Source organism: Haliotis rufescens, unplaced genomic scaffold, assembly GCF_023055435.1.
Source record: "Haliotis rufescens isolate VD_foot unplaced genomic scaffold, xgHalRufe1.0.p SCAF_16, whole genome shotgun sequence".
In the NCBI taxonomy this organism is placed as follows: Eukaryota; Metazoa; Mollusca; class Gastropoda; order Lepetellida; family Haliotidae; genus Haliotis; species Haliotis rufescens.
In genome coordinates this window covers 21,637,623-21,664,083 of record NW_025963846.1, presented here as the reverse complement: position 1 = coordinate 21,664,083, position 26,461 = coordinate 21,637,623, and the positions used below count along the sequence as shown (strand labels likewise).

The 26,461-nt window shown below is 41.3% G+C and overlaps 1 protein-coding gene across 2 annotated transcripts; it reads left to right on the top strand.

Moving 5' to 3' along the window:
• The first annotated feature begins 1,258 nt into the window (after nt 1-1,258).
• On the top strand, nt 1,259-18,874 carry LOC124128798 (mesenchyme-specific cell surface glycoprotein-like). Of its 2 annotated transcripts, none has more exons than XM_048396983.1 (11): nt 1,259-1,407; nt 1,958-2,151; nt 3,668-3,934; nt 4,961-5,165; nt 6,690-6,831; nt 7,063-7,177; nt 7,729-7,893; nt 16,442-16,498; nt 16,934-17,166; nt 17,253-17,476; nt 18,729-18,874. In XM_048396983.1, exons 2-11 carry the CDS (start codon nt 1,977-1,979, stop codon nt 18,832-18,834), a joined length of 1,689 nt encoding a protein of 562 aa, XP_048252940.1. In that variant the 5' UTR covers nt 1,259-1,407; nt 1,958-1,976; the 3' UTR covers nt 18,835-18,874. The 2 variants fall into 2 exon arrangements, with proteins under 2 accessions (XP_048252940.1, XP_048252939.1); XM_048396982.1 differs by having other exon boundaries at nt 1,344-1,449.
• The last annotated feature ends 7,587 nt before the right edge of the window (nt 18,875-26,461 follow it).

Genomic DNA, 26,461 nt, shown 5'->3' with positions numbered 1-26,461 from the left:
ACCAAAATAAACAAAAATATGTCGTATGAAGGTTTTGCTCAGTCGTATGGAGATCGTGTTTATATTTGTAGTCGTATGGACATCGTAATGATTCTGGTTTAATCGTATGGCGGTCGTGTTAGGTCGTATGGGCGTCGTATGACTGTCGTGTCTGGTCGTATGACAGTCGTATTGGGGTTGTGTTAAATGAGGTTAAATCGTGTTGTATCGTATGAATATCTTATGACGGTCGTATGAGTGTCGTGTTCAGTCGGTTGAAGGTCGTATGAGAGTCGTATGAGGGTCGAATGAGGGTCGTGTTTGGTTATACCCCCATCACACCAAACTAGTTCTCAATACGTTCGTGAAAATGTTGTCGAACGGGCTCCAACTGTGTATGAACGTAGTGGAGGTAGTAGCATTTATTGACAGTCTTTTTACGAACTTCATGGACGGGCTCGGACGGGGAGGGTGCTCCAGAACTTTGAGTCTGCTCAAAATGTTATCCCGTCCATCCCGTTCTGCAATTAGTCGGATTGACAAAGTACTTCGAACGGAATTAGCGTACTTCGAACCCACTAGGGACGTGTTACGACGTGGTGCAGTCCGACATAAATTTCAGTACGTGTGCACACCGACCGGGTCGACTTCTCTTTGGAGGCATGATGTGTACAGCTCGGAGCCCTGAACTTGAATGAAGACTGGCTACAACGCGCTCGGTATCCGGGACGGGCCAGGAGGGCAAGGACGCGAATACACACGCACTTGGGACAAGATGAGGACGTACTGCGAACGAGTTGGTCGTGTTAAGAATTAATTAGAACTAGCTTGGACGTATTGTGAACGAGGTAGAACGAGGTTGAACTGGTTAAGATCATGTTGAGAACGGCTATGGACGTGCTCGAATTGCTTCGAAACGTTGTCGGGATGAGGTGAACGGGCACTTTTACACGATCTGAACTGGAAACAAACGGACTGCAGACTGGCTAAGAACGAGATAAGAACGAGATAAGAACGAGATAAGAACGAGATAGACGTATTGAGCACTGCTTATGAACGAACTAGCATCGTATTTTACGCCAAACTACACGTTCTACGTGATTTCAGCCCATTCTAGTATTTTGTTTAGAACGGGGAAGAACGGGATAGAACTACTTTGGTGTGATGGTAGCATTAAGAAATTTACATAAACCACAAGGTCGAGCACGAATCAACACGATTTTTCAACTTTTCTTAAATCGTGTTCGTAATGTCTTAAATCGTGTATGAGATAGGGGCTTTAATCTAGTTTGTAGACTGGTGGGGCGCCGTGACAGCTGATGGTGGCTGACGTGCAGGTTTGTGCATTTCAAGGCGTGGGTGCACTGGGAACGTCCAGCTGCATACTTGAAACATATTGTTGGAGTAGTCTGTTCTATCTTCTTCCAGGTAAGACCTTTGTACAGTCCACTCAACTAAAGTCCGGATCAGGTGAGGTTCTGGTGTAACCACTATACATCAGAGGAGGGGGGCACGGGTGGCCCAGTCGTCTAAGGCGCCGCGATTCGCTGTGCAGAGTCGCGTCCCTTGGGCACGCCAGAAACCTATGATTGAGGGTTCGAATCCCGGTTCGCCCCGATTATGTTTCTAGGTTTGTCAGCACCATACCCGTGCTCGTGGGTTTTACCTAAGTGGTAAACGTCTGAGACCTGCATCACTTCGGGCTTTCCTCCCACATTAAGCTGACACGCCGTGATATAACTGGAATACTGTTAAAAAGCAGGGTTAAACCCAACTCACTCACTCACATCAGAGGACCAATGGCTTATTTTGCTATGAGGTCTGCATATCTTTAGCTGTTGCCATTACCCCCTAACGCGAGAGGGAAAAGGCAAATATGAAAACATATGTTTCTTTAAGTAATTCTGACGGAAATGAAATGAAGTATAATATCGTGGTGGTTTTGAATGCAACATCTATCATCTCTTGTTTATACTAGACTCTTACACCTCAGCACAATGCACGTGTGTTTGGTGGGAATGGTTGCCCTAGTGGGCGTGGCCTATGGTGTGGTGGTACTGAAAGAGGCATCCTATCTGAGACTCCCCGACCGTAACGGCCAGTACGTCGTCGACAGCAGAACAGCCAGGGAGAGCGCCTATGATGATGTCAGGAGTTACCTCTATGTTGTTGGTGAGTCAAGTATTTCGTATACCTTGCTGTTCTGCTGATGCAGTTTTGGATACATTATAAAATAGTTGTTTATCATACAATAAAACACTGCAGGAAGAATAAACCATGGGTCGTGAATGGTTTATATGAGATATGAACATTATGTACAGCCTCTTTAGGATGTTGATAAAATGTACAAACTTTTAAAATATTTACCCACATTTTAATAATGATGACTCCCTGAATAGAATCCGACCTCGGAAATTTCGGACAAACCCATTTTACCAACAGATGAGTTAAGTCTGGTATTTCCCGCATATTGTCACACTCCTCACGTCGAATTATCTCTAGTTTTTCTCCTAATACCGATTGTCATATATCTCGTTTGGATGCGATCGTTCGGCCACTGCGTTTATCTGCGTAGCCTAGCTACATCTATACGGGCAACAACTTACTAGACACTTCCCTCTCAAAAATAACCTCATCGAATATATGATATCATCATTTTGCGAGCGCATATTCCAATCTCCAGAAATGACGTCACGACAGAACGAGGCTTATTGTGAAATAAACCACGGGTTTGATGCGTGTTAGAAATTAGACTTAAAAGACATGAAATTTGTGGAACGAGAGTGCGAAAAACAACAACAGGCGAGTGAGCCTCCTTTTCCATTCATACTCGACTACCGCTGCCCGGCCCCAGGTAGCCGGCCAAAGCAGATACCACCCCATTAGTAAAACCATTGTCGCCACTACCGCCGCTGACCCAACTGTCAACTGCTACCGCTTGACAACACGACTTCCGCCGCCGGCCCATATACATGGCAATTGGTTGCCCGACCTAAGTTATTTTACGATTCCCCGGCTGAAAAGTCGGGAAAGACAAGGTTCCCACTGAGAGGCAGGTAACCCCGGAAAGGTTACGGCTGAAAAGCAGGTAGCCTTAAGCACGAGTATTAATTTTGAAGCAAGTTCATTTGTTACTAGCAGTGTAGCCCACAAGCGATTAGATACAGCGAAACACGTGAAGAGAGACGGTGCGCGAATGGTGGACTATAGGATGTAACAAAGGAGGGATGACGCTTGCGCGGGATCTGTTGCCCCGGGCACGGTGCAGGGTGCTGCCCCGGGGGTGATTCAGTTACAAGGGGTGATTAAGCTACGGGCGTAGTTAGCCAATGGTTTGGATACTCGCGATAAAGTCATTTAGTAGTTAGTACTAAATGTAAATAAATATCGCTAAAAAGTCCTGTGCATAACGATGCAAGTAAGCAGAAAAGGAATTCCCTCGACTGTAATATTGGGATTCCTCGACAATCCATAGTAATATAAGTAGTCCGCTTCGGTGGGCGTGGCTAATTATTTTACATTGGGAAAGGAATGCAATGACCAATTCAGCTAATCACAACGCAGGAGTTATAATGAACACAACGAAAATTTAATTATTGTTCTTTGCGATATATCTCAAAGCTAACTTATTTAAAAGAATACGAGAGACAGAGGCCCCTTTTTTTACATGTCAGTTTTGTATTCTCAGGTCGTGACACGGCTATGTTGCACGTCATCTCCCTCGCTGACCCCGCCAACCCGCAGGAAGTCTACGCATACAATTTCGACATCGCCGCCGACGGCCGTCCACTGGATGTGGAGCTGTGTCGGGCGGCGGGGGTTACACCCACACTGGCTGTCACCTTTGACGGCCAAGATTCTGTGGCTTATGAGGGACATCTGGTTCTTTACAATCTGTTTGAGAGCAGCTCCGATACACTTACTCCCCTCAACCCAACAGATCCCAGGATTATCGGTCAGTTGAATATCTTGGTAACTTAATGTAGAAAGTCCCATCACCATTTTCAGAATACTATGCAGATTTACCTACAATCGTAACATATCAACACTGAAAAGTCGCTCAATATAGGCGAATATAGACTTTGCCGTAGCGTAATGTGAATGGACAGACATGCCTACATCTGATGCCTGGTGCGTCTCCTATAAGTAATCAGGGGTCACAGGTGGCCCAGTCGTCTAAGGCACAGCAATTCGCTGTGAGGAGTTGCGTCCCTTTGGCACTCAAGAAACCTTTGATTGGGAGTTCGAATCCCAGTTTGCCCCCATTATGTTTCTAGGTCCGTCAGCACTTTACCCGTGCTCGTGGCTTTTAAAACAAGTGGTAAAAGTCTGAAACCTGCATCACTTCGGGCCTTACCCGCACATTAAGCTGACACGCCGTGATAAAATTGAAATACAGTTTAAAGCGGCGTTAAACCCAACTCACTGACTCCTGGGTAACCAGTCTTCAGGTCCACAATAATAAGCTACAATAATCGGATGGGTCTCCCTCTAGTCATAAATGCTGTTCTTCATAATAGGTGAGGTAAAATGGGGTTTAACGTCGCGTCCAAGATTATTGCACTTATATAGCGACGAGCATGTACGTGTGTGTGTTTGTGTGGCTGCTTGTACTAGTCCGGACTGATGCCGATTTACAGTGCTAGCTCACTGAGATACCATGCCGCAGTTTAACATGAATACCCCACTCAGACACAGTATACTGACTCTGAGCCGACCAGTCCTTGTTTTAGCCCCTTAATGCCGAGCGCCAGACAGGGTTACAACAAGTACCATCTTTTAACGTCTTTTGGTATGACGCGGCCGGGGATCGAACCCCGGACCTTCCGCTCTCCGGGTGGACGCTCTACCACTAGACCACGGAGGCGGTCTTCTTCATAATAAATCAGCAGTCAATGTAATAACTTTGAAGAGCATGATATGAAAGAATATAATCCTATCGATATAGTTGTGACCTGTAATATGATCTGTTCCCTTCCAGTGGGAGCCCATCCTGACAATATGAAGTTCACCAGCGACTGTCGTCGTCTGGTCGTATCTAACGAGGGGGAGCCCCGGGTCGTCGATGGCACCTTCTTTGACCCCGAGGGGACAGTTTCTGTGCTTACATTCTCCCCAACGCCTGGCGCTATACCAACAGTCGCAACCATCGACTTCAGAAAATTCGACGACCAGAGTGAACTTGTGTAATTTCATACTGCAAAAGACATTATACTGATATACTGTTTAAAAAAGTAGGGGAGCGTGAACTATAAATGCTAATACCAAGTGTATCTGATTTTGACAGAAGGCCGAATAATCTCCGTGGACCATTGTTTCTGTCAATTTTACTGATTCTGCTTATCATTCAGTTGTTATTTATTTGATTTCATTCATTGTTTTGTGTATGAACTAGCGAAGTTGCGTTTGCAAAGCGCGGAGCATCTTTAGGCTGCTGACATGAACGAAACTGGCAGAAATCAGCGTGCAATGGCCAATACGTTCAGTGTTTCATAGCCTATGATTAGCATAATATGGAACAGGTACCAAAAAACCCCAAATAGTTGACGATCGACCCTGATAAGGGCGTCTCAGTTAAACGACAAGAGTGAAACATCGATTGATCGGAAACCAAGCTGAGCTCAAAGGGCGAATCCAATTGCTACAAACTTAAACTGGAATATGAGATACGGGTCAGACGATTAGAAATCGTCAACATGCACATTATCTCCATGCTCGACGGCCACTTGGTGTGGCATCCCTTACAAATCGCCATTTTGCTAACAGATGTCAATGGTGAATACAACCTCGAAACTGGGCTAATCATCCCTGGTCACGTGTCATGTTTACACTCTACGCTTCTTTGCATGGTAGTATCTGGACGTCGAAATGAGCGTCAAACCAATGTCCACCTGAGAACCCACGACAAATTTGACATTGGGTCAGTTTTGATGTGGGATGGCATCACTATGACTGAGCGAACCCCATTCTATATTGTGCAAGGAAACGTCACTGGACCATGCTCGACTCATCAATGCTCACCTCCAGCAGCACAGACCGCCTCCGTGGTCTAGCGGTAGAGCGTCCACCCGGAGAGCGGAAGGTCCGGGGTTCGATCCCCGGCCGCGTCATACCAGAAGATGTATCTCAGTGAGCTAGCACTATAAATCGGCATCAGTCCGGACTAGTACAAGCAGCCACACACGTACATGCACGTAGCTATATAAATGCAATAATCTTGGACGCGACGTTAAACCCCATTTCACCATGCCATGGCCAGCAATGAGCCAAGACCTTTCTCTCAAATCGCTTCTGGGAGACTCATATGCAGAATGCCTCGTCGAGTGAATGAATGTTTGACAAATCATTGTGGTATTACGCCATACTGAACCGAAAGTGTCAACTTTGACATTTTCCATCTAAGCCCGATTATCATTCAAGATTGTTGGGGGTCATGACCTCTACTGTCATACTACATACACTACTGGTTGTAATGTGTTCCAAATTCATTCATTCATTCATACAACTGTTACTAGAAGCTAATATATCTTACAATTTGGGACTTTTTAAGTTAATTCCGGCTATCCCCTACTTTTAGAATAGTATATTAGTATGTTCTAGCCTTTCTCAGTGAATTTAACATACACTTGTATATGGTGCATTTTGAGGATTACCTGATTCAATGTGCGTATTACATCGTCTCTCACTAAATTTAAGATAACTTCTTTCAGCCCGATACTTGATAGGGGCGTCCGCTACTGGCTTCGCCGTGACCCTACTGACGCTAGCAACATCATCCAGTTCTCCCAGAACGTGGAGCCGGAATATGTGGCCATCTCACCCAGCAATGGGTTCGCTTACATTACCCTACAGGTAAGTCAACATGTAAGAACCCCATTAATGTATATATATGTGTCTAAACAAGTACATTTGTTTTGCACGTTGTTTTTTTATGCGCCCGTCACATCACATGTAGAGAATGACATCATGCCTTTGGGAGAATGCTTGTTCTAACAGACGTATCATAAAATGGCCATGTAATATTATGTTACATAGAATATATATTTTGGGAACATGAAATGATACACGAGAAGATCGTTCTAGGAAAATAATGCTATCGCGAGGATCGACCTGGAGAACTCGGTAATCACCAGCCTTTACCCAATGGGTAACAAGTCCTGGGAATTCCTCTCCTTGGACGCAAGCGACAGCGACAACGGTGAGCACAATGACGTAGACTCAAATTGTGTTGGATTTCGTTTGGCTTACTCACACCAGTTCTGCTTTACGTGAAACTAAAAACTTACATATATAAGTATACCAGAACTGTTTAACACAAGACTACATGTAAACTAGTTTTTATTAAGTTGGCAGCATATTTCGTCTGCTATTAGCGGAGAGATTGACGATATGGGCTCTAGTCAGGATACACATACATCCCTTCTTCCTCAACTGACTGGCTGATTCCCAACCCTCAAGGGATGTATTTGTATCCTGACTACAACCCATATCGCCAATCTCTCTAATATATACGGGTTGGGAATAACCCAAAGGATCTGACAGTTTATGAAATAAACGATTTACAGTCGAGAAATGTCGTAGATCGATTATCGCATACACCACCTCGGTGACTTTAATACAACATTGGTGACACAAACCTGTCTGTTGTTGGAGTCAGTATACATACACTGATCTTGTACATGTGTGTATATGTCAGTCACTCAAGGAGCAAGATTTCTGGATATTGTACTTATATCACGGGTATTGCAGGTATCGCGATGGCATCGAGGAGAATCCGCAGCTTGTACCAGCCCGACAAAGTCGCCTTCTTCACATGGGGGGATGATATACCTTACCTGCTGACAATTGACGAGGGGAAACCAACCACCATCCCCGGGGTCAACTTCCAAGACTACGCCAGAGCGGCATCACTGAGTATGTACAGTAGACTTCAATAACAATATTTCCGTTGATACTCGTCAACGTAACATAAAAAACACGCACCAGTATCTTATTTTAAAGACTTGTCCACAAGGTGTCTATCTAGCTCGAATACAGGTTATACTGACTGATCACCATATGCGCTCACTGTCCACAAGGTGTCTATCTACCTCGAATATAGGTGATACTGACTGATCACCACATGCGCTCACTGTCCACGAGGTGTCTATCTACCTCGAATATAGGTGATACGGACTGATCACATTATGCGCTCACTGTGTCCACAAGGTGTTTATCTACCTCGAATATAGGTGATACTGACTGATCACCATATGCGCTCACTGTGTCCACAAGGTGTCTATCTACCTCGAATATAGGTGATACTGACTGATCACCACATGCGCTCACTGTCCACAAGGTGTCTATCTACCTCGAATATAGGTGATACTGACTGATCACATTATGCGCTCACTGTCCACAAGGTGTTTATCTACCTCGAATATAGGTGATACTGACTGATCACCATATGCGCTTACTGTGACCACAAGGTGTTTATCTACCTCGAATATAGGTGATACTGACTGATCACCATATGCGCTCACTGTGTCCACAAGGTGTCTATCTACCTCGAATATAGGTGATACTGACTGATCACCACATGCGCTCACTGTCCACAAGGTGTCTATCTACCTCGAATATAGGTGATACTGACTGATCACATTATGCGCTCACTGTCCACAAGGTGTTTATCTACCTCGAATATAGGTGATACTGACTGATCATCATATTCGCTCACTGTCCACAAGGTGTTTATCTACCTCGAATATAGGTGATACTGACTGATCACAACATGCGCTCACTGTCCACGAGGTGTCTATCTACCTCGAATATAGGTGATACTGACTGATCACCATATGCGCTCACTGTCCACAAGGTGTCTATCTACCTCGAATAAAGGTGATACTGACTGATCACCATATGAGCTCACTGTGTCCACAAGGTGTCTATCTACCTCGAATATAGGTGATACTGACTGATCACCATATGCGCTCACTGTCCACAAGATGTTTATCTACCTCGAATATAGATGATACTGACTGATCACCATATGCGCTCACTGTCCACAAGGTGTTTATCTACCTCGAATATAGGTGATACTGACTGATCACCATATGCGCTCACTGTCCACAAGGTGTCTATCTACCTCGAATATGGGTGATACTGACTGATCACCATATGCGCTCACTGTCAACAAGGTGTCTATCTACCTCGAATATAGGTGATACTGACTGATCACCATATGCGCTCACTGTGTCCACAATATTTGTAAACAATTGTTTATATCATGCCATATTTGTTCTTCTAGTTCTAAATATTTCCGATATGTTGTTAGTTGTTCCGTTTATTGCTTATTTAAACCTTGAAATGCAGGACATTTCCCTGACGGTTTACCACTATAATGAGAGTGAGGCAGTTTTCTAAAAATTCTGTTCAATTGATGGGTAAATGAACAGAAAGTGCAAGCATTTCTATTTTTTAACAATTATTTAAAACGTCATATTTGGTCTACTCATTCTTAAAATTACCAATATGTTGTTAAGTTTTATTTAGATCCTGAAATGCATGACATTTGTTTGAAAGTTAACATTAACAACGAGAGGGTATACTGCCTATGTGCCGGGTCATCACAAGCTGAATGTGGCTTGAGCTAGTTCCGATTTGAATAAGCTTCTGCCCTTCTTTACTTTTGAAAGACATTGTTTATCAAATTGAGAGTGTAAATCTGGTAATCGCACAGTTGTCAAAACAATTTGTAAGATGCAAAACAGGGAATGAATTAAAACCAATATGGTTCTTATTGTGTTAAACATGCTGGTGTTGATTAAACATTTTTTGAAAATTATTTTATTGTAAAATAATATTACAAACAAAGATTTTGCTGCCGTGTCGATGCCATGCATCAGATTTCTTGTCAGTGATGTACCAATAAAGTTGTAGCGTGTATGGTTCCAGTAGACATTTCGGGAAGCCTGTGTTAAACGTTGTCTGTACATGTACACACTCATCTTCCCGAGGCAAGGGAGTTAACTGACTTTAAAAGTCCAGTTTCCACCCTTGCCGAACTAGTCTGAAATTACTGGGCACGATCGTAGCGCCACCAGTGGCTATTACCAGTTATGTCCCTTCTAAGCCTCTCCTATGGACCAATCAGATTCCAACTCTCGTATCACTTGCGTTTGCTTCACACAAAATGGTGGCGCCCAGTCAGGACGATCTGATCGATAATCAAGATCTATATTGTGATAAAACGGGTCTTACATCGCGAAATGGATCAATCCACGTGAGGACCTTGATTAAAAACATAAACAGATTTGGAATAATATCTGTTGACAACGAGTTGGCGGTGCACATGCTTGCAAATACTGCAGTCGATCGAAATCTGCACGACAGTTTACGAACCTGATTTCGATTTCGGTGCGCGATTTTTATTAGACTACGCATAGACTCGTTAGTCCAGCCAAAATGTAACTCCACAATACCAGCCTAGTTCGGCAAGGGTGGAAACTGGACTTTTATAGTCAGTTAACTCCTTTGCCTCGGGAAGATGGTACACACACAGTATTCCATCAGTTCTGTATACGGTTCTATTACTCACCGGGTGTAGAGGCAGGTGGTGACATACTAAAGTCGTCAGTTTTATTGGACATGAAGACATTCTTTCCATTAAATATCCTTGAGGGCTTTCATTCAATTTCGTGTCAGGCAGTTCTTCAGTGTTGAATTTCTCGCAAACTCGATCATAATCAGTGAGACTGGCCAACCTAACATCGAGGCTGGTGTGTAACTCGCATTCGGATTGGTCCGTTAGACCTAGTAATGTAGCCAATGAAACGGGCAAATGGAAATCAAGGGCGGGTAGTTTGAGATTGCGAGGATGGGTCCAGGGGTCAGTGTAGGTTTACCGAAATGCGAGCCTTGGAGAAATGTGAACAATAACATTCCCTATTGGCGTCGACCCGTGAAGATCCGGGGTAGAATAGGTCTTCAGCAACCCATGCTTGCCATAAAAGGCGACTATCCTTGTCGTAAAAGGCGACTAACGTGATCGGGTGGTCAGGCTCGCTGACTTATAAAGTTTTCGTACAATCGTTCTGCGTACTGACATTTTAGGCCTTGACTTACCATTCGCTGGCAAAATTGTCAAATATAGATCTTGAACGTTGGTGTTGTCATGTTTGTACACACAAAAGCAGGAACTTTTTGTTAATGCGTATGCACAGAGATGTCAACAAGGCCCATATTGTGGCATATATATATATATATATATATATATATATATATATATATATATATATATATATATATATATATATATAAATATATATACTGAGTCAAATTAAAAACTTCACATTTTTAAAAGTGATATATATGATATACAACGGACAAATGTACCAGAGAAGGTAATTTTTAATCATTAATGTCCAAAGAAGGATTTTATTTAACGGTGGTAACCATAATTTGTTCCAAGCACCTACGGTATTCAGTAATAACATCAACAGTTTAAATCATAAGTCCCAAGCACGAAAATCTGATGGCACACAAGTTCAGTAGCGTGTATGGCCACCATGTGCGTTGACAACTGCCACACAACGCCTCCGCATGGACCTTCTGATGCTTGTGAACACATGATTGGGAAGACGACATCATTGTTGCTGCAAAATGGTGCCAAGATCTTGCAAATTCTGTGGTTGGTTCTGGAGAGTGCGCAGACTTCTGCCAAGAGCATCCCAGGCGTGTTCGATGGGATTGAGGTCGGGAGACCTTGACGGCCAGTCCATGATGTTGACTCCCGCATTCTGAAGGAAATTCCTTGTCAAAACTGCTGTGTGGGGTCTGGCATTGTCGTGTTGGAAGATCAAACCGGGTCCATGTGCTGCCACTAAAGGCAGAAGTTTTGGTGCCAGTACCTGGTCGCGGTAAGCAGCAGAGTTGAGGTTGCCACGGATGACAAGAAGCCTGGAACGTGCATTGCCACAGAAAGCACCCCACACCATGACACTTCCGCCTCGAAATCTGTCAACTTCCTGTACACAACACTGGGCGTAACGTTCATGACGGCGCCTCCACACCCTCGCCCTACCATCAGCGAATCGAAGATTAAATCGGGATTCATCACTGAAGACGACTTGATTCCAATTCCTCTGAGTCAATCGTAAGTGTCGCTGTGCCCACAATTGACGTTGGCGTCTGTGTAATTGAGTCAGAATCGGCCCGCAGTATGGCCGTCGTGCTTGAAGGTTAGCAGTTCTCAGACGGTTTCGAACAGTTTGCGCACTCAGTCTAACCCTAAACAGTTCATTTCTGGTTGATGTAGCCGTCAAAAATCGGTTACGGAGGTGACGTAAGACAATCTGACGATCCTCTGCATGTGACGTCACACGTGGTCGACCTGGCCGAGGGCGATCAGCGGTGGTACCCGTTTGCTGTAGACGCGTCTGTAAATCATAAACAGTCCGTCGACTACAACCCATCGTCCTTGCGACTTCAGCTACGGACGTTCCCGTCTGAAACATGTCGATGGCACGTTCACGTTGCACATTTAACAGGCGGCATGACAAATGGCCGTAAAGACTTTTGTTTTCTTGTGTTTTTCTTTTTTTTGTTAATGACTGCTAACAAGTATGGCTGAAAACATGTGCGGTATTATGGCCACGTGACCAGTTGCACGTGAAAAACCACTTTTGCCACTATAGTGCTGTGCATATGATTTTGTCGATTCATCTGCACAAAAACGGGTGTTATCTGAAGACAATACGTGGCCATTACTGTTTAAATACACAATAAGGGCCCACAATGATAACTGGTCAAAATGTTAAAATTTTAGGATTGTGAAGTTTATAATTTGGTTCAGTATATATATATATATATATATATATATATAATAAAATAATAAAGTCCACGTTAGTCCATCATCTTCTTTATATCAGTTTCATACATAGTACTTTCGCTGTCTCATGACAGCTCTTCAGTGTAACTGACAATGACATATAATGACGTCATACTTATGATGACGTCATAAATTACAACTGTGACGTCACAATGTATTTACACACTCCAGCGACGACACCAAGTAATTTAACAATTGTAGGGAGACTTTTGAATTAAATATACAGTATTTGTAAAGTAACAGTGCAACATTTACGATTGAAATGACAAATCTATTAATACATTCTAGAGTTCAACTTTGGTTTCATCAATTGGATAAACATTTGTTCTTTTTCCAGTCTCAGCTGCTTGTTACTTGTATACAATTTATAAAACTCTAATTGCACAACACCAAGCACCCATCCGTCTAATCGGGCCACCCGAAGTTATGCTAGTGTTGTGAAAACTAACCAGCAAGCTACTTCAAACCACTCTACTCGATTGAAGCGAGGTCAGAGCGCAAGACGGAACGAGGCCGCGATGTCGACGAGACCAAAACATGCAGAATATTTGAACCACTTTAAATCAAATCGCACATACTATCATGGGAACCAGGAAAAACGTTTCCTGCGTGGTACAGGACGCGGAAGAGGACGTGGCACAGAACAAGGAAGAGTCAATAATATACAGCATGGTGATTACAGCAGACCAAATAATGCACAACGCGAGGAATACAACAGATATTTTTTAGGGTACAGCCACCAAAAAAGGCACAGATTCAAAGAAATGTGACTGCTGCAGAAGAAAAACAACGCGTTGACCCGAAAATAATTAACATTTCTAAAAGACAACTCACTACAGCTGAAATAACTTTACTAAAACGGGGTCTAAAGTTCACGCCAACTCCGTCACAGAATCACGAAGAGCTTAAAGTGGACATTCATGCATTCAGTAGAAGACTGAGACTCATGGAATATTTTGAATGCGATGATCAAGAGGATGATATATCCGTTTCCGATAAAAATTCGATCACAAATAGACCATTATTAAGGAACAAAAGCATGTTCAATCCAAAAAAGAACAGGGATAAATACCTTGATGACTACTTAAACAACCTGGAGAAATATCCTCTACGGAACATCAGGAAGTGCCATCCAAACTTATCACTGGAAGAACGTAAAGCTGTGGAGGATCTTAAAAATGACAAATCGATTGTTATTAAGGAAGCAGATAAAGGCGGCGCAGTCGTAATAATGGACTCGGAATATTATGAATCAAATATGTATGAATTATTGCAAGACAAGGAATTTTACATTGAAACAGATAATACTGAAAAAGCTGTAATTAAGAAGATTAAAAAACATAGTGATGACTTCTCTGGAGATCTACACCCTAAAGAAAAAGACTACTTAATAAACAGTGACCCGCAGACGGCTAATTTCTATGGACTACCCAAGATCCATAAAAGTAAATTGATAAATAATGCTATTGCCGAACAGAATGCGGAGTATATCGAAATTACCAGCTGTCCTGATTTGACATTCAGGCCGATTGTCGGAGGACCGAACAGCCCGACTCAGCGCCTAAGTAATCTCGTCGATATCATTTTAAAACCATTAACAAAGCATGTACCGAGTTTTGTAAGAGACGATGTAGACTTTCTTTCCCAGCTGCCCGATGCCGTACCTATTGATGCGACTCTAGCCACCTTTGATGTGAAGAGTTTATTTACCAACATACCCCATGATCTGGGATTGGAAGCAGTTCAGTTTTGGCTGAGAAAACATCCTGAGGCTATCGACACTGAATTTTCGGAAAGTTTCATTATGGAATCTTTAAGATTAGTCTTAGAAAATAATACCTTCTGTTTCAACGGAAAATTCTATCATCAAAGAAAGGGAACGGCCATGGGAACGAAAGTCGCCCCAACATACGCTACACTTGTGATGGGTTACATAGAGGATATTCTTTACAGGAAGGTACACGATTCCATGTCAGAATCCATTGCCAAACATGTGCGCGAAACTTGGAAGCGATTCTTGGACGACTGCTTTTTAGTTTGGCTCTCAACCCGTGAAAATTTAGACATTTTTCTGGATATTATTAATAAGCTCCATCCTTCCATCAGTTTTACTATGGAGTCTAGCGAGAGCAAAATTCCATTTCTGGACGTCCTTGTAGTTAAGGAAGATACTAAATTGAAAACTGATATCTACTACAAACCAACGGACACCCATCAATACCTACAATTCGGTTCATGTCACCCCAGGCATACACGAACTAACATTCCTTATTCACTTGCGCGGAGAGTATGTACCATCGTGTCGGAAACGGATAAAAGAGATTTAAGATTGAAAGAATTAATGGGGTATCTCAGGAAGCTAGGATATCCGCTTCGCGTCATAAATGACGCAATAGAAAAGTCTTTAAAAATTCCAAGACATACTCTCCTGAAACCTAATGAAAAATCTGTGGGCGATCAAATTATACCGTTTGTGTCCACCTTCAATCCTAATAATTGTGATATCATGCCAGTCATAAGGGACAACCTCCCAATTTTACAGCAAAGCGATAAAATGAAACAAGGACTGAATAAATTTAAAATTATAAAAAGTACCAGGCAACCAAAAAATCTCAAGCAGATTCTTTGTCCATCCAAATATTCTTGTACAGAGAGTGTACCATGTGTAAGTAGATGTAACACACCAAGATGCGGCACGTGTAACATCATAAGTGAAGGTACTACTTTCCTTTTTGCAAATGGCAAGGGTTTCAATGTGAAAGCCGACATGAACTGCCGCAGCAAAGATGTGGTGTATGTTATGAGATGTTCGGGATGCGGCGAAAACTACATCGGTGAAACCGGCATGGAATTAAAAGATAGAGTCACTGTACACAAACAGCAGATTAGAGACCCTAATGTTCGATGCTTAGGTGTCAGCAAACACATTGATGATTGCGGAAACGGGAAATTTACTATTTTTCCGTTTTATAAATTGTATACAAGTAACAAGCAGCTGAGACTGGAAAAAGAACAAATGTTTATCCAATTGATGAAACCAAAGTTGAACTCTAGAATGTATTAATAGATTTGTCATTTCAATCGTAAATGTTGCACTGTTACTTTACAAATACTGTATATTTAATTCAAAAGTCTCCCTACAATTGTTAAATTACTTGGTGTCGTCGCTGGAGTGTGTAAATACATTGTGACGTCACAGTTGTAATTTATGACGTCATCATAAGTATGACGTCATTATATGTCATTGTCAGTTACACTGAAGAGCTGTCATGAGACAGCGAAAGTACTATGTATGAAACTGATATAAAGAAGATGATGGACTAACGTGGACTTTATTATTTTATTATATATTACATGTACACCGAGTGAACATTTACCTCATTTTTGTATATATATATATATATATATATATATATATATATATATATATATATATATAAACCACCCGACAGACCACCCGACATATATATATATATATATATATATATATATATATATATATATATATATATACATATATATATATGTCGGGTGGTCTGTTTAACGAAGGAAAATTCATGTCACAGATATAATCTTGTCTATATTTGTTTCCAGATTGGAATATTGACGACGCCGCCCTGGGCTCCGAGTTGACCAATAACGCAGAACTAGGTATAGACATTAGCAAGGTTATATACGTGAGTGAGTTGATTGACGCCCAAGTTGACAATATTCCTGCTATATCACGGCGGCCTGTAAATAACTGAATATTAACCAGGCAATCAGTGACAGATTGAGTAACGGTCACGTCACTGGACACGATGACCACAGAGTCGGGCATGTCACGGACCCTGAGCACCCGATCCTCATTAGGCAGTTCTTACTGAAGACCATTTCTGACCAACTGGATGTGTTATGTTGTAACTCAGCACGCCAAATACAACTCTAATTTGCAGCTCGATTTACAGGAGATGCCAAAACTATTCGAGGGCTTCTAGCTATAGCAGCAATGCGAAGTTCAGTGTCAAAGGTGGAGGATGTAGAAGTACCATCCAGTGCAAACAGATTATTATGCTTGTATGCCGTTTGTTTTTTCAATATTTGCAGGTCGCCTGTACGTCTCTAACGTTGACGGGTTTGATAACACGCCGAACGTTCCCTATGCTTTCGGTGGACGTGGGTTCTCAATCTGGAACACACAGTCGATGGAGCGAACCTGGGAGAGCGGTGACGAGCTGGAGAGGTACAGTCGCCAGCACTTCCCAAATACATACAATGGTAACTGCGCCGCCTTTTTGGAAACCCCCGTGCAAGAGATGGACGCCAGATCACCATGGATGGTGAGAGGACAAACTACTGTACTTTTGTACATGATTTATAAACATCGGAAAGAATTATGATTTATTTTATAAAATATCAATTCCAGGGCCCGGAACCCAATTCAGTTGCTATTGGCGACTTCAATGGGCGTACAGTGTTGGTGATAGGAAGCGGCAGGAACGGTATGCTGTATGTATATACGTTGCAGCCTAATGTGAACACCCCCACCCCAGAGTTCCAGAGTGTGCACAGAGCCGGGGAAATAGATGCAACCTGGACAAATCTGTACACCAGGGAGGACATGGGAGATGCCATTATATCTGACATCAAGTAAGTCTTAAGTGAAAGATCCTCAAATCGATCGGAGCCATTAATATTGTTGATGTTCATTATCCACAGTAACACGTAAGCTTTAACTACTGTATCCCAGGCTGGTTGTGTGAGATATCTGTCCTTCAATCACAGGAGTCCATCAATGGGTCCACAACGCTTTATTTGTGATGTAATAACTACAGCATCTATATAATCATGATTAGATGAGACAGACGTGGCCAGGCAGCATCTCAAAGGCGTCAGAGAGCCAACCTGCCTAGCCGCTGTCCTAGGGTCAGGTCTCGACCAACAGAAAGTTTTTCAAATCACTGACCAGCCGCCACGTATCGAATATGATACCTCTCTGGTCAGCCTGCAATATCCCGCACCTCATTCACAATGTTAAGCTTCAGTGGCCAACCGGCCATCCTCTAGTGTTAAATAGAAGGCGCTGACCCGCACATGACTCCGTGTTCGTGCTGCTGGCCATGATAATAATAGCCCAGCTGCCGTAATAATTTGTATTGGGCAGCCTTTTGAATATTAAGATAGATATATTTTACTTACTTATCATGAAGGGGGACACGAGAAATGGGCTTCACACATTGTACCCATGTCGGGATTCGAACCCGGGTCTTCGGCGTGACGAGCCAACGCTTTAACCACTAGGCTACCTGACCGCCCCCAAACTGCCTACGATACTTGCTTTAATGCAGTAATTGTGATCAGACTTGTAGAAATCAGCGAGAGGTAGTCAATATGTTGCAGTCTTGAGAACAGGTCTCTGTAAACGTTCGCCCAGCCCTTTGTCAACAACACAAGTATGGGGTCGTTTAATGAAAAAGGGTTTAAGAAATCGAGCCCAAACAGCCAATAGCATCGCTGCTCAATCGCCCCGGCCCTCCGGAGTTACTAACCAGAAATTGAGAAATCATCTGCTTGCAGCTAATTTCATGCTTCGCGACCACGTGTCGTTCCATGTTAAAAAGGCGACGCCAGACGCCAACGCATCGCGCTTATGTGTTTGAAATATGGTTTGATGTCCAAAGACGCCTATTTGAATAATGTCTTTTCACAATTAACATCTCTTTTCTGTACAGAAGGTTGTATTATCCCCACAAACACGTCTGTGGCATGCCAATTATATATAGAAGTTCAGAACTTGTTCGTTCTTATTGTGCACAAGAGATCACGTTGAGTTGTAGTTGAGAGGACATAGAACTACAGAGACATTAATATTACAATTAAATCACAATGCTTTGTTCTTCAGGTTCTCGAGTACCGGAACTCCAAAGGTGATCGTGACATCTGAGGCCAGTGGCAGCGTGTCTGTCTATACCCTTGCTGACGAAACATGGCCAGCAACAAAGTTGTAAATCCTCATTGTACAACCTTTACAATAAACATATCATCAGATTTTGCTTGTAATATACTCCCAGATACACCAACCACATGATCATTGTCTACCAGAAAACACCTACCCCTACAAAATAGTCTGCCAGTAACATATATGCCCACCCAACAGCTTACTAGAACCACCTATCCCTACACAAAAGTCTGCAAGAAACATATACTCTTTCACTATATTCTACCAGAAACATCTATCCCTACACTAGAGAATACCAGAAACATATATCAATACACTATAGTCTACCAGAAACATCTACCCATACACTATAGTCTACCAGAAACATCTACCCATACACTATAGCCTACCAGAAACATCTACCCATACACTATAGTCCACCAGAAACATTTACCCCTACACTATAGTCTAACAGAAACATCTACCCAAACACTTTAGTCTACCAGAAACATGTACCCATACACTATAGTCTACCAGAAACAAGTACCCCTACATTATAGTCTACCAGAATCATCTACCCATACACTACATTCTACAAGAAACATCTACCCCTCTAATATAGCCTACCAAAATCATCTACCTCTGCACTGTAGGCCACCAGAAACACCTACCCCTTCACTATAGTCTACCAGAAACATCTACCCCTCTAATATAGCCTACCAGAAACATCTACCCTTGCACTAGAGCGTACCAGAAACATCTACCCCTACGCTATAGTCTACCTGAAACATCTACCCCTACACTATAGGCCACCAGAAACATCTACCCATACGCTATAGTCTACCAGAAACATCTACCCATACACTATAGTCTACCAGAAACATATACCCATACACTATAGTCTACCAGAAACATCTACCCTTACACTATTGTCTACCAGAAACATATACCCATACACTATAGTCTACCATAAACATCTACACATACACTATACTTTAACAGAAACATCTACCCTTTACTATAGTCTACCAGAAGCATATATCCTTGTACTATAGTCTACCAGAAACATCTACCCATACACCATAGACTACCAGAAACATCTACCCCTACGCTTTAGTCTACCAGACACATCTACACCTACACTATTGTGTACCAGAAACATCTACACCTACGCTTTAATCTACCAGAAACAACTACCCCAACAATATAGTCTCCCAGAAACATATACCTGTACACTATAATCTATCAGAAACATCTACCCATACACTATAGTCTACCAGAAACATCTACCCCAACACTTTAGTCTACCAGAAACATCTACCCATACACTATAGTCTACCAGAAACATATACCCATACACTATAGTCTACCAGAAACATCTACCCTTACACTATAGTCTACCAGAAACATCTACACATACACTATACTTTAACAGAAACATCTACCCTTTACTATAGTCTACCAGAAGCATATATCCTTGTACTATAGTCTACCAGAAACATCTACCCATACACCATAGACTACCAGAAACATCTACCCATACACTTTAGTCTACCAGAAACATCTACACGTACACTATTGTGTACCAGAAACATCTACACCTACGCTTTAATCTACCAGAAACAACTACCCCAACAATATAGTCTCCCAGAAACATATACCTGTACACTATAATCTATCAGAAACATCTACCCATACACTATACTCTACCAGAAACATCTACCCCAACACTTTAGTCTACAAGAAACATCTAACCCTACACCTTAGTCTACTCGAAACATCTACCCATACACTATACTCTACCAGAAGCATCTACCCATACACTATAGTCTACCAGAAACATCTACCCATACACTATAGTCTACCAGAAACATCTACCAATACACCTTAGTCTACCAGAAACATCTACTCCTTCCCTTTTGTCTACCAGAAGCATCTACCCATACACCATAGACTACCAGAAATATCTACACCTACACTATTGTCTACCAGAAACATCTACCCATACACTATAGTCTTCCAGAAACATATACCCATACACTATACTTAAACAGAAACATCTACCCTTCACTATAGTCTACCAGAAACATCTACCCATACACCATAGACTACCAGAAACATCTATCCATACACTTTAGTCTACCAGAAACATCTACACCTACACTATTGTCTACCAGAAACATCTACACCTACACTATTGTCTACCAGAAACATCTACACCTACACTATTGTCTACCAGAAACATCTACACCTACACTATTGTCTACCAGAAACATCTACACCTACACTTTAATCTACCAGAAACAACTACCCCAACACTATAGTCTACCAGAAACATCTACCCATACACTATAGTCTACCAGAAACATCTACCCCAACACTTTAGTCTACCAGAAACATCTAACCCTACACCTTAGTCTACCAGAAACATCTACCCATACACTATAGTCTACCAGAAACATCTACCCATACACGATACTTTTACAGAAACATCTACTCCTTCACTTTAGTCTACCAGAAGCATAGATCCTTTCACTATAGCCTACCAGAGACATCTACACCTACATTTTAGTCTACCAGAAACGTCTACCCCTACACTTTAGTCTACCAGAATGATCTGCCCATACACTATAGTCTACTAGAAACATCTACCCATACACTTTAGTCTACCAGAAATATCTACCCATACACTATAGTCTACCAGAAACATCTACCCCTACACTTTAGTCTACCAGAAACATCTACCCATACGCTATAGTCTACCAGAAACATCTACCCCTACACTATTGTCTCTCAGAAACATCTATCCGTGCACTATAGTCTACCAGAAACATCCACGTATCCCTACAGACTAATATACACCTCGTCAAAAGGATCACTCTACCAAATTTGAAGTGTAATTGCGAGTTCATTTTCAATGTTAAGTTATCAGATGGTACACTGTGTGTTGTAACATCATCTGCCTGTGGAATGGTAGCCCCTTACCAGCCCAACCATGAGGTGCGTTTATGCGAGCCGTATGCACACCTTAAGGGTCTCAAAGAGAAATTCATATTTGATTACAGAAAATTCATGCGTCTTTACTGCTATTAATTTGAATGAAAGGTCTACCAATTCGAAAGTCTGTTTTTGGGACGATTGTAACTGAAATGCCAAAGTTTACTATCCCTTAAAATCAAAGATGGCAAATCATTATCATGCACCAAGCTAGCATGTCATGTCGGGCCATTGCCACCGTGTTGTTTGATCACGTTTACTGTAATCAGTCGACTCATTAGAATTCAGGACGTCCACGGAAGACCAGTGCCAGGGTGGATAGGGTCTTTGTACACCAGGCAAAAGTGATGCCAAATTCAACTAGCACCGTTATTCGTCATTTCTGGCATACCCACAACAGAGTGTCCCTTTCCAAGTATCAAGTCAAGTCAAAGTCAAAATTAGTTTATTTGTGTGTAGGCAATGCCAGTAATACAATGTGAAGCACATTACATGGATTTTACGACTTCATGTCTTTGTTTGTATGAATATATACATAATATTGCAGACGTTTTGATACCTCATCCTGAGTTGTAAACAATTATTATTTTCATGTCTATATAGTTGGAAATTTCCTATACAATTCTGGCAATTAAATTATACAAAGTTCAGTATAATATTTACAGATCAATACGAAATGATATTTATCTTCAACAGACATATTGCAAACAGGACACATATACGTAAACATGATTCAATAAAGGATTCATCTACCCTCGTTCTGTCGTTAAGGTAAGACATTACATCTTAATTTAATAAAAACACTGCGTACATGTTTGTTATTGTAAATACTCAAATATCTTTCAGGTTCAAACAGTGTTTTATATTCTTTATACATCACATATCGGTTACTACTGTTGAATGTCGACATCCAGTTTTGACGAAATTCATCTACAAGACACGTTTTAAATACCCAAGTGAAAGCTGTATTGTCCTCAACAGACTGGTTTAACCATACAAATCCCAAACCATGCGAAAATGTTACGAACAGATGCTACCCAAGTATTACGACCAATGTTGTCGAAATACATAAACATGTTATATATACTTTTCTTGGGATACGCCCTTCATGCATTCGGGTTAATTTTAACCAATACTTTATAATGCGGACCTGTGCGTTGACATAAAGCGGGTAGCGACAACATTCACCATAGCCAATGGCATTTGGCGTTTGTTTTCCCACCTTTTAAAATCTTTTACATGCCAAAAGATGAACTCGTTCTAATTGATCATACCGCTGGTAACCCCATACTTACCTACCTGTGCGTAGATCTAAAAAGGTTATACCAAATAAGAAAGGTTGCCCTGCCGGCAATGTAATTTAGAGACCCTGCGGGTCAGTAGAAAGGGTGATACCCTGTGTGTGTGAGTGAAATGAAAATCAGTAGAAAGAGTGATACCCTGCTGGTATGAGTGAAAATGAAAATACTTTGGGGGCTGCAAGCCATATAATGGTAGTTTACAGAATGATTGACTTGCAAAGCCCAAAGCGAGGTAAAAACCGAGAGCCCCCAAAATGATAAGAAAAGTATAAACTTGATGATATAAAACGATAATGTTAAATATAATACATATTAGAATTAAAAACTGAATCCAATATTGTCCAATGAGTTATATCATCCAGGTAATGTCGCAGAACAAGACTGAACAGAGTCAGGAAGTCACAACACACACAATCGTCAAGCCTCTAGTAAAAGAAAGGGTCACTCATAGCATCATGCTCGTTGGGCTTTCCTTAATGTCTCTCCTGGTGTTCTGATGTATCTGGTGAAACAGTCTGAACTCCACCTGCCCAATGTCTTAATCAAATGATCTTCCACACTGGCACTAGCAGCTGTAGTTGCTGCACCAACGCGGAACAAGTGTCCAGAATAAGCACTGGATTCTAAGCCTGCCCTGGTGAGAGCAATGTACAGCCAGGACAAGGAGACAGCTCTAGAGTTCTAATATCTCTAGAGTTCGATTCCACAAAGAGAGAATCACTGGGTCTTGCTCCGTTCAACTTCCTAACTTGAAGCCATATCATAAGGGTCATTAAAGGACACAAAGTCTTAGATGTAGCGAACAACACTAGTTGCACACCCTTTCTGAAGGGATCTGTTTTGGAAGCTTTTAAGGTTAGGATGCACTTATGTTGTGTCTGTTCAAATTGCACATCGATCACTGTTAGATGTACATCTGGATCAAACGACGAGTACATTTTCCACAATGGAGAAATCCAAAATAGGCAGTTATGCACATACATTCCATAGCCAGATCGTTGAAATATCCAAACACACCTGCTCGTAACTGAGCCATTATTGATGGTGGTGCCACTCGGGTGGTTAAAGTAGCGTAAAAAGGTTGTCCTCCTGCTAGTGCCGCGTAAATCCATTTTTGATCAAGGTAAATAATATTGACTTGTGTTTTAGAACTTAGATTGTATTGTCTTTTTTAATATTGGCTAGCATACGGTACAGCCACTGGTAGCAAAAGGGATGGCATACATCCTGCTGGGGAGTCATGCAGGAAGCATAGGTACTGTAAGTCCCCATGATCTCCAGTAAGGTGGTCTAACTTTGGATATTAGTGGTCTATAGCCTTGTTATAATTGATAGGAATTAATATATTATAGCTAGTTGTTTTTTAAAAGAAATTATGATCTAGTTTGTTTTATTAAAAACTGTGATATACCTTACTATTTTACTGTCCTTTGTTGACAGATATTTTAGATTTAATACCTAGTTCCCATTGCTATATGGCTGAAATATTGCTGATGCGATGTAAAATTTAACTCACTCACTCACTAATCTTGAAGATGTATCCCCCACGCAGCTTTTGTCTTCTCCACCTTGGCAGTTAATAAAACCAGAGGTGGATCTGACATTAACTAAATTAAAGAAATCGGAAACAAATCAACTTATTTATCAACAAAAATATAATGGATTAAGAAACACATATAATATTTACAAATCTATATTAACAGATGGATCCAAGGATAGTGGCGCTGTTGCCAGCGCCACTGTCTTTGGATCCAGGACTTTCTCCTCCAGGTTACCCGATAATAGTTCTATTTTCACAGCAGAGGCCAAAGCCATTTTAACAGCTTTACAATATATCAGTAAACAGTCAAAATATTTTCCGATTTTCTTTCTTGCCTGCAGGCTATCCATAACATATCATGTCAACATCCACTTTTAATCAAAATTTTCGAATTATTTAATGAACTTGCTACTGGCCAATACGACATCGTCTTTTGTTGGTTGCCCAGTCATGAGGGCATTAAAGGCAACACAATAGCTGATGCTGCAGCAAAAGCAGCACTCACCAAATCTGTGACACCACTTCTTATCCAATACACTGATTATAAACCTGTAATCAGATCTTATATTCGTGATCTGATGCAAAAGAAATGGGACACCCAAGTAGGTATCAATAAATTACATGAAATTAAACCAAATATCGGTTACACCTACTTGAGATGTCATTCCAGATTTGAAGAGGTCATTATGCGACGATGTCGTATTGGCCATAGTAGATATACTCACGAATATTTATTGAAAAGCGAGGATCCTCCATTTTGTATCCCTTGTGATGAAAGAATCAAGGTCAAGCATGACCTGCTTGCTTGTATTGATTTTTCCATCTCAAGGGAACAATATTTCAAATCATCTTCTTTAAAGGATCTTTTTACTAGTATTAATTCTCGTTTAATTAAAGTTTTTTTAAAGGATATTGAATTGTATGAAATTTTTTGATTGATATGGTTTGTATAAACACAATGTTTTAAATTTGGTAGATTTAATTAACAACTGTGATTGTTAGTGGCTGTATCCTCGAAGGGGGTTAAGGTACTGTAAAATTATTGTCCCTCTGAGAGGATACGTAAGTTCCACATCTTTCAAAGTAAATTTAGAACTACCACGTTTTTAATCGTAGAATATGTGTCATTTTAATGTGTTGGGCTAACTCTGCCAATAATCGCCAACACTTGAAGGGATGATGTAAATCCTGCGGGGATCCATGCAGGAAGCAAAAGTACTGTAAGTCCCCATAGTCCCTAATATGGTGATCTGTCTTCAATTGCTGGTGATCTATAGCCCGTTTTTATCTTGTATCGTTATATATAGTGCTTTTCTTTTTAATGCTTCCGTGCTAGTTTTATAACTTTATTTGTGATAAGTCTAGTAATTTTACTGTCCTTCGTTGGCAGGTTTTTATATAAGTTCAATTGCATTGATTATGCTTAACTATTGATATTCACGATATGGCTGAAATATTGCCGATGTGACTTAAAATTTTAACTCATTCACTCACTATTTGTTAAAAGCTGAAGATCCTCCATTCTGTATCCCTTGTGATGAGAGAATCACCGTCAAGCATGTTTTGCTTGATTGTGTCGATTTCTCTTTCACAGGGGATTAATATTATCATTCATTTAAAGGATCTTTTTAATAATATCGTACTCATTTAATTCTTGAACTTTTAAGAGAGATAGAGCTAATAGATAAATTTTGAATAGATGATATGCATTTTAACTAAGTTACATATTATCATCAACTGAGATTATTGATGGTGGTGCCACTCGGATGGTTAAAGTAGCGTAAAATATTGTCCTCCTGCTAGTGCCACGTAAATTCATTTTTGATCAAGGTAAAAAATATTGACTTGTGTTTTAGAAC